This window comes from Acanthopagrus latus, chromosome 21 (genome assembly GCF_904848185.1).
Source record: "Acanthopagrus latus isolate v.2019 chromosome 21, fAcaLat1.1, whole genome shotgun sequence".
Taxonomy (NCBI): Eukaryota; Metazoa; Chordata; class Actinopteri; order Spariformes; family Sparidae; genus Acanthopagrus; species Acanthopagrus latus.
Window position 1 is genome coordinate 14712304 of NC_051059.1, and position 10479 is coordinate 14722782.

General features: G+C 41.6%; 1 protein-coding gene across 1 annotated transcript; it reads right to left on the reverse strand.

The window, feature by feature from the left end:
• Window positions 1-4182: 4182 nt before the first annotated feature.
• On the reverse strand, window positions 4183-10337 carry si:dkey-32m20.1 (transmembrane protein 236). Its single transcript, XM_037082643.1, has 4 exons — window positions 9966-10337; window positions 7927-7999; window positions 6989-7115; window positions 4183-5265 (listed from the first exon to the last, which is right to left on the reverse strand). Exons 1-4 carry the CDS (start codon window positions 10217-10219, stop codon window positions 4649-4651), a joined length of 1071 nt encoding a protein of 356 aa, XP_036938538.1. The 5' UTR covers window positions 10220-10337; the 3' UTR covers window positions 4183-4648.
• Window positions 10338-10479: the final 142 nt, after the last annotated feature.

Sequence of the window (10479 nt, forward strand, 5' to 3'; positions counted from 1 at the left end):
ACCTGAGTCACTCCTTGTGCTCCTGTTGTGACAGTGCATGCACGTGTGTGTGTGTGTGTGTGTGTGTGTGTGTGTGTGTGTGTGTGTGTGTGCGTGTTTGTGTGTGTGGAGGCTGCAGCTGAAGCTCACTGCTCTCCCTCTCTCTCTGTTGCCATGCTAGAGCAGGTAACATTCGGCTAGCGCAGGAGACGCACAGCCTGAATTCAAATGCGCCTCCAGTCTCTCCGATTTACAAAGCCTCCACCCATCCTTAACAGCAACACCCCCCCACCTCTCCCCTCCTCTCTCTATCCGTCCTCTCTTTTTCCCCCCCTTCTATCTTGTTCTCTTCATCTCTGTCTACAGTGTCTCCTCCCTCTCTCCCTCCACTGTTGCTTCCCTTCCTGTCATTTCTCCTCTCTGCTGTCGCGCTCTTTTTTTTTTTTTTTTTTTCACGCTACCTTGAGAACTGCACCAGGGATAAATCTGCGACTGCTTAACGTTGCAAAAAAACTCTCTGAGTCTTCGAGCCATTTCTGTCTGTAGTTTACTCTGAAAGCCTGAAGAAAATCTGTCAGTGCAGTGAGAATATTTCATTCCGTTTCTGAAAAGAAACCAGCTTCACTGTAAAAGTACAGAGAGGTCTCTGTCGCCTTGTTTTAGACTAAATTCAGTCTTTGTAGTTGAAGCCACTGTAGCGACTCCTCGAGGGTGTCGCCATGCGCAGTGACGCAGTGACTAAAATGCAAAATCAACACACTCACATGCTCACAGTGACACTGTTAACACATTATAGGGGCAATATGTAAGAATTGTAGTTATAAAAAGGTTTTAAAAAATAATAAAAGTATGGACAGAATGTGAATAAATAACACTTTTGACATTACGATGTTTATGCATTGTGTTGCAGAGACATATATAGTAAATGTCTCTGCAACACTATGCTACTGCTGCTAACCAGCAGATGTGCTAGTGGTATAAACACTCCTCTTGTTTCCCCTTTCGGACGTGCAAGCTAAGCTAACTAGCTAAGGGCAGCTACAGTTAGCAGCAGATGGTGGCCACACCGGTGATATGCAGCAACCTTTTTTGCTTTGATTTGGTGGCCAATTGTTACGTATTGCACCTTTAATGTTTGCCGAACAATGTTCAAACCATCTAAGTTAATTAGGGGAAAATGAGGGCTTGCAAAGTTTATTGTCATAAACCAGTGTATTTTACAACTAAAATCTTCACCTGATGGTGCTAGATGACAAGTTAAAGGCACAACATGTTATTTCTGCTGCTAGGGGGTTTCTTCTTCAAGACAAAAACGCTTCCTGAGTATTGCACCAGACCTTCTGGATGAATAAACACCCAGAACCACATCAGATTCTACTCTGATCTGGTGCTGTTAACCAACAGGAGGAGAGCTTTTTTGGATTTATCTTCACTCCCATTTATCAACCTGACTGCAGCAGGGATCAGCGGAGGTGACCTCTCACGTCAGGTATTGCTATAATGTTGACTGCTGACTGGAGCTGGAGGGGAAACATTACTGTACTTCTTAGAGTTAATGGTACAGAGAGGAGTGGAAGAAAGAAGAGAGGGAATCTCTGGTGAGTGCTGAGTTGAGTAAGAGGTTGACCTGAATTCAAACACAGACACAGACACACACACCTCAGTGCATGCTGTCGCTGGCTAGTTTAGGGCTAATGTACAGTAAAGTCGTCTGGGTGTTGTGGGCAAAAAAGCACAAATAATACTGCTTATTAAATCTATGTCCACTTTGTAAGAATAAGTATATTTTTTGCGTCTTATTCCCAACTCATCGAATACTGATGCTTTGGAACAAGTCCGGGATGAGACTCAAAATCTGCTTTCCCTTACAAAGTGGACATTTAAGTGCTCAACAAGATAATTACAAATCATCTCGGCAGAACAACTGGTATCCGTACCCGATTTCATGAACATCTGTCCAATACTTGTTGAGACATTTTAATCGTTTAGGAAAAGTCACTGAGATTTATCCTCTGGGGACAATGAATGTCTGGCTAGAATGTGTGCCAATCCATCTCAAAGATAAAGACGAATTTCACAGGATAAGTGAAAACTTGGCTCAAGGCTGGATTAAAAGTCAGGGGATCCTCGGTCCATTATGTTGCATCCTCTGGGCACTTTGGATTAAGGGATCAACAGGAAGGTTATTACAGTTCATTTGATGATACGATGGGTGTGCAATGTCATGTCAGACCATCTAATAGTTTTTGAGACATTTTAATCAAAAGCCAGCCTTGGTTGGGGGCTCAAGTTCATTAGGATTCGTTCTATTTTGACCATGAATGTTTGCACAAATGTTGTTTTCTGACTGAAGTGGTGGCCAAGACGGAAATTTCTATCGCTAAAACCACATTAGACGACTATGTGCATAGACAAAATTTGCGGACGTTATAGTTTAAATGAATAAATACACTCAAAATGTTACAGTACAGGCTTGGCTGGTGGTAACTCAGGTATGCTATGAAAACTTTTGTACACATGACTTCTGAAATATTGGCTACAGCCCCGACATCTGCGTGTTCAAACGAGTACAGAAAAAGGCAGGTTGTTTTCAAGAGAGTGGAACTTCAAGGACAAAAACAAATCTAAAAAAAAAACAAAACAAGAGGGAGATTTTGGCATGCTGACTGTGAGGTTACAACCGGATGAATTAATGCAAAGCTTCTCTAAGCATGCATGAAAAGTTCCGCTGATGACATAAAAAAGTGGGAGAGAAATGAAAGCTCCCGCCTCGGAGGAGTCTTTAAAGTTGGACATGGATCTTACAGGCTCAGATAAAGACGAGCAGATACAGGCTGTTGCTTTTTCCTTTGATCACTCAGAGCGTTTATTCTGTGGCACGGGAATAAAACATTAAAAAAAAAAAAAAAAGTGCTCTGCAGTCTGCCAACACGACATACTCTAAAATGGCCACAATAAGTGAAGCTGCACTAATGCGTTCTTGAAGATTATAGTATGAATCATTAAGGAGGAGGATGATCGTGGCTATGGGGAAATTAAGGGGAAGTTAATTTTAGTTTTTTTTTTTTTCCTACCAGTAAATGAAAGCAGGCAAGCTCTGCTCCCTCCCTCTGAATTACAGCTGCTTGTCTGGTGTCCTGTCACTGGTGGCACCGTGTACGTCATTAATAACGCCTTTAACAAATCCTCCCTCTCAGTGTGGCAAAGCACTTCGAGCTGATATAAATTCTTGTCTGGGACTCACCAGATTTATCGCCACAGATGCATCAGGATGTTTACTGCTACTTTTTGAAATTCTTCATTTTTCCCTTTCTCTCTCTCTCTTTTTCCCCCCCTTGTGAGAGACAGGAGCCACCGGTCTGGCAATTCCCCTAAACACTTTGTCCCGCAGCCCTTGCTCATCCATCACGCGGACAAAGACCAAGTGCTCCACGGGGTGTAATTCTGTCAGACTTGTGCGGGTGCAGGACCACCGATTATACACCAGCGTCTCTCTGTGGTGTCACTGTGGCATCCTGTATCGATATGCACACACACACACACACACACACACACACTCTCATTCACCAAGGTTACAAAACAAAGAGTTATACGGCCATGAAAACGCATAAACCACCATGGTGCCTGCAGCAGAGGCGAAAAGACGAGGGTGAGATGCTAATTTGCCACAGCCAAGGACAAAGCAAGGAAATTAGAAGCTAGAAAGCAAAGAAAAGCCCGTCATGTGCTGGTCCTGTGAGAGAAACTGGCAACTTAACTGAGATAAAGAGAGGAAAACTGAGAATATACCCAGAGGAGGAAGAAGCACGCAGATCATTCACTCAAAGCTGCTGTAAGTCTTTTTTGTGTGTGTGAATCAGCTCTGTATTCCTACAGTAATCAGTGTTTTGTCAGCTCTGTCCCCTCATTTTGCCCAAACCCTCCACGCAACACTTTGCAAAAGTCTTTTGTTTTGTTCCAATAGAGAGCCCCCCAAATGTCACAAGTCATATTTTGTACGTTTAACACATTAAAGAACACCTGAACCTTCAGTTTATCAGAAATATTCAACATACAAGGTTTTCACTACACAGGAAGGACATGACAAACTGTGATCTGAAAAGTAACTTGTAACTTAAAGTGATAAAAGTACATTTCCCTCTGCGATATTGTCGAGTGCAAGTATAAAGTCGAACAAAATTGAAATAGAAAGGAAGTCACGTGTTAAGCATTTAAACAGAGTATGTTTATTTGACATGGTAAAGGTGATGGGAAATGATTTAAAATCATCACATTTCAACATCACTCTTTCTAGTTTGTTAATAAATGTACGGTTAAAAAAAGAAAGAAATGGAAAACGTAGCAGGTAAACACAACGTCATCATCAGTATCAATAAATACGTTTGGTTTCAAATATGCCACAGAAAAATGAGAAGAATTGGCCGACTGTACAGTCCAACCCACACAAGCTTTTTGTGTTTTAAATCCAGAATCATTTTCACACTTTCATTTGGATGAGTAGCTTTACAATGCATTTGCAGCCATTACAATTCAAAACACGTCGTGCTTCTTCATCAGTAGGAACACCCTGTATCCCCCGCTGCAGCTCCCCGCACATAAATATACCAACTGTTCCGCCATCCGCAATCAAAGCAGATATTTCATTAACAACACAATGTGCCACTCCTCCTCAAAACATGGCCTGCCTTCTGAAAATCCTCAGCCTGGTCAGGAATGTGAAGTAGATAAAAGTCAGGCTCACCAGCACATTTTTCAACGGGTACAACACGGGAGTTACAAAACCAAACACGGCGATCAGAGCCACTCGAATGACAAAGAAGGGAAGGTCCTGCAGAGCAAATCCAGCAGAAGACAGCAGAGGGTTGTTGGGAGTGATGGCCACACGGAGAGTAGACAGGAAGGCCACGATGTAGACCGGGAACACCCAGCCTGAGAAGAAGACCGATGGCACTCCAGCCACTCTCACCAGCTCCACGGTGTCGAGCCAGAACATGAAGCTGTCTACAAAAGCCTCCGCCCTGCCGTCCCTCCTCCACAGGAAGCGCAGAGGACCAGAGTAGGACCGGGGCCTTGAAGAGGAGGCGTACAGGTAGGCAGCGCTGGACGCTCTCGGGCCAGCGAGGTCCCGCCAGCTGCCCGGGGTGCTGCCGTTCCTGGCCTCTGGTTGGTCCTGGGTCAAACCGTTCTGGCCTTCATCAGTGTGCAGCTGGGCGGTTACTGTGGTCACCGCTTCCAGGTGGGTGAGGACGGGGCCTGACATGTCAAGGTCAGGATCCAGGCCGTCTGCTGCAAGTGACACGAGCACACACAACATCAGCTGTAATCCGCAGGATATGGGGATCAGTATCTTATTTGATCTTATATTATCTTAATGCTCCCTTTAATATTAATTACCAAGGCATTACATTTTGGGCCCCCATTCTGAGGAGAAGTCTTTCACTTTTGCTTTTGTCCACTCAACTAGGGTTTAATGTGCTTTATGATGCGCATGCTTTTTCCCCCCTCAACACTGAGAGCCAAAGAACACCTGAATTAATCAACGTCTCCACTCCAGGGCGTCCACTGATCACAGGGTTAGCGGTGCGATCCCCAGCTCCTCCTGGCCACATGTCTCAGTGACACTGGACCCCTAATTGCTCCAGATGGTCAGACTGTAGCTGATTGCCATCAGCGTCTGAGTGAGTGTGTGTGTGTGTGTGTGTGTGTGTGTGTGTGTGTGTGTGTGTGTGTGTGTGTGTGTGTGTGTCCACAGCTGATTATATGGCTAATTGCAAAGCACTTGCAAAGAAGTGCTATTAAATGTAGCTGTTAACCTCAAGTATGTGTGTCTTACTCTGTAATTTTAGATTTTAGTGAAATCAACAAAAGTCTTTCTTATAAACCGTTAATATTGTCTTGGTTAAGTGTTCAGCACTTTCTTCTTTAACTTTGTTATTGGTGGACTGTGGCCACCGGCGACAAATACACATAAAACAATAAAAGTTGCAAGTGGTGGACAAACTGGAAATCTAATATATAGATGCAATGTCAGTGTGCTGAAGAAAATGTGCTTCAGGGACATTTGGGGATGATTTTGGAGGTGGTTGTTTTAAAAATGGTTTGGTAAAGTTGCATTAGAGAGGCACATACAGCATGCTGTATATCCTGGCTATCAGGACCAGCTTAGCCTGCTCTTGGGCCCAAGGGGAAAGTGAACTCTCTTACGCCCATATCACTACCTGCACAGAACTGGGCAAACTAGCCAACAGCAGCTATAGCTAGCAGCAGATTGCAGTTTGTCTGGTGATACAGTGCCCACTAATTTGTTTTGAGTTTGAATTCAACATGTGGCCAATGCTTCCATGTTGCACCCTTATGGAAACATTTTCGACACCAGACATGTTGACTTGTCATAGTAGGAATAGTACGCGTGTAACTTATGGTGTGTTCAATTTCAATTGGTATGTTTGGATATCTATGCCAGCTGGCAATTTCAATTTCAACTGGAATGCCTGGAAGTTGGGCGTACTTCGCCAACCCCAACCTCGAAATCCAAGATGGCTTCTCCAGTGGGTTTCTTTTTTTAGCCCTTCCATCAGATTAATGTGTCATTAAATCACTCTTAAACACACTAGTGTCCAACTTCCATCTGTGAAAAGTGGCTCTGCTGTTTGAACGTGCAACATAACAAGTGTTGTTATTATTAGTATACAGGTGCTGCTAACAATGGCTAACCTGACTTTTGCTGGTTTTCCAACTTTGAAACTGAACTTTGGTAAGGCGTTATACCAAGCTCTAACTTCCAAGGTAAACCGAACGCACCATAACTGCACTTTACTACTCTGCTCTGTGTGTCATGACAGTGTGACAGTGAGTCAGCACTAACGATACCGGTCATTTTATTATATACAAATATGCTTTTCCTGCTGTAAAGTATCAGAACATCTACCTATGATCAGTTTCATCCCACAGAGGAAACAATATATCATTTAAAAAAAATGCAGGATATACACATTCCTTCAAGACTTACACGATCCAAGGAGCTTGCAGTGCCGAATCCTCTCTGTGATGTCCACACAGATGAGGCACACAAGCACCAAGGAGACAGGCAACTCATCGAAATGGTCGCGGATTCCTGGATCATTGTCCGCCTGCACCTGCAGTACAACCGATGGCATTAAAAATGAATGTGAATTCAATAGCAGAAAGAACTGATCTGCCACTGACAAATCATGAAGGATGACGCAGGAGGAAACTAAATCGAAACTCTTCATTACAACATTTGGCAGCACTGAGAAAGAGGCACTCCTGCATTCCAAGTTTTAAGAAGCCATCTGATTTTATTAGCCCATCGTTATAGACATTAAGATGGTACTGAATGCCCTTAACAGGAGATTAAGAAATATTAAATGTATGAATATGTCTGACAGGTCTTTGTGGCCGGATTCTCTTATTTATGATCCTGCTTGTCCAGCGGTTAAGAACACTGTTATGTGCGTAAAAAATCAAGTTTTTCTAAGAGTTGTGGATGGTATTAAACTTTGAGTTAATGAACAACATATTATGTTCTCTGTGGGTTACTCAATACCTCAGATGGAGAGTTCAGTCTTGTGACGATGGACACATTCCTTTTACTTGCGATGGTGTCAAAGTCCATCTCAGCACACACAGAGAATATATTTGGATGCAACTTCAGGAAGCAAACTCTCAAGAGTCTTAGTAGAGCCGGTGACAGGCCATCGTTTTCTCCCTCTGTGGCGCAATGTGCCGTGTCAACCATCACTCAGTGAATAATTATAGTGATCTAAACACCATTCGCTCACACAAGGGGGTCATAAAACCAGTTTGTGCCTCAAATGGACTGTTTACAACCAAAATGCCTCTTCAAGGACCCCGTTGAAGCATGACAGAAGGAAACGTCAACAGGTGCTCCTCAGTGACAAGAGCGATCAGTCTGGATGACATTACCTTGGAGCTGGTTATTAGAATAGCAAAGCATGGAAAGGTACACAGGACGATGTATGCCAGTGCTGTTGGTCTCCTGCAAAACAACACAGGATGTTTTAGTCCACTTTTGAATAATGATCCCAATGTGTTAAATATTCCCAATTTATATGCAACATTTTGTCAAACTTGCACTGTTCCACTGCAAGAAAGTCAACAAACACTTTTACTCAATTAACTCAAATGTTGTCATTGAGTTCAGTTAGATACTATTTAACAGAGATGTATTTATTGCACTTTTTTTACCAAGAATTCTGTCCTATATAGTTAGTAGAGATGCACAATATACTGTATGTAAAGGTAAATACAGAAGCATATTGCTGTAACGCCAGAAACAGAAAAAAGTATCAGTCTCACATTATAACATGAAAGGTCTCTCTCTCTCTCTCTCTCTCTCTCTCTCTCTCTCTCTCTCTCTCTCTCTCTCTCTCTCTCTCTCTATATATATATATATATATATATATATATATATATATATATATATATAATACAAATGACATCATAACAAGAAACTTTACCTATTGTTATAACATAAAACAGTTAATCTTGTAGAAAGATATTTACACTTTATTTTATAAGGTTATTACATATAACTTTTAATTATTTTGTTTATTTTAACATCTGTTTTAAAAGACATGTTACCTCTTCAAGACCATTAAGGTTATAACAAAACAAACAGTATATTTTCATTACAAGAAAAGGACTGGACTGAGTAAATTAATGAGTATTCAGTAGCTTTCTTGATCTGGAACAACATGAGTTTGACACAATTATGTTCGGTGCCAATAAGGAAATAATAGCAGATGAGTTGAGACAAACTGCTTTCACTGACTAGTCGACTCTTTGATTTTTGTCAGTGTGTTTTATCTGCAGGCTAAACAGCCATGGGCTCAGTTTTACAAAAAAAAAAACAAAAAAAAAAACAAACATATTTTTGCATTTGATATATTGAATTAAATTATATCAAAACATTTCATTCAAATTCTTCTGCAATATGCTCTATAAAAGCCAAAATACGTGAATAGTTTTGACTGATTGGTTATTGTATCAGATGAAACTCTTCCACAGTGTGCTTCCTTGATAGTAGCTACTTTATAGATTAATGAGAGACTGAGTGACTTTGGCTGGACAAAAGCCATCACTGAGAATGATGTGATAATTAAACATGCCGTAGTAGAGACAAGTCATAAAATCAGCAACTTTCGGTTATAAAGTGATGTCTAACTTAATATTGTTAGCTAAACTTCTGCCCACACCAGACAAAGTCAGGCTGTAGCACTCAAACCTCAAAGTGTATCGAACTGAACAAGACTGCATTTTATTGCTTTGAATTCAACTTTTCAATTGTAAGAGGATTTTAGTATTTTTTATGTTACATTGTCTTGCTTTAACATTTCACGTACACATACACTTTAACATTAAACAAACTAAATAAACACACTATCTTTGTTTCCATGACTACATAAACAAAGTGACCTCAAAGGACAACACAATTTAACACTGTTTTACTTTGTTTACATGTGGCGGACCCTGCCACCTTTCTAGCTTCAAACAGAGTTCTGGGAACCTTATTTCCCACTGAGAACAGCTTGTTTACTCAGTTGTGGAAAAAAATGAACATTTCTGAGTTTGTATTATTACATCATTATTATTGTAAATATCAAAATTCTAAGTCTGAATGTACTCTCCAAAACTACACAGTGCCCCTTTAAGTAAATTTTGCTGATATTACTTATTTTAATTAATTAATAGCTTCAGTTTTCCTCCAAAACACTGTGCTGTTCATTGTTATTCAAGTGTTTCCTCCTTGTCAGTTTTATTGTATTTATGTTGCAACAAATTCCAAATCTGCCCTTAAAAGGCGTTCTCATCATTCTGACTTTGTTCACTTCTCTATATCGTCTGTCGCTTGTTTGAAGTAAGGCGTTTTATCTTTTTACATGCAGACAGTTCATCAATGTGACACTTACTACACTATTGTACTTCCCAACATCTGTACTCACCACTGTGTGATGTCTGAGATGAACCTCCGCCGCTTCAGGAACATATATTTGAGAGGAGCCCACACCAGCAGGGTCACAGTGGTCACATAGGCAATAGAGACCGCCACCACCAGCCAGTAAGCCGTTCGATTCCCTCCTTGCACAGTGTGTATGATTCTGGCAAACCTCTCCATAATCACAAAGATGGGTACGGTGAGGGCTGCAAACTGGAGCACCTCATACAGGATGAACTTGACCGTCTTCCCCGAGAGCATGGTCTCTGGACACCAGTTGCTGATCTGAGCTTGGAGCCAAAGACTTTGACACTCATCTCCCACGAAACGAGCCTGTCGGGCCGTTGGACTCTGCACACCAACACTGCTTACACTGCAGCCGAGGCTGTATTCTTTTATTGCTGAGGTAATGAGGTGGTCATGCTTTTTTATGAGCTCACAAAGACGAGCACTCCCATCCCATAATTTCAAGGAGAAAATTACCCCGAGCTCACAGCTGAAATGTACTTGAGAATGGGAAA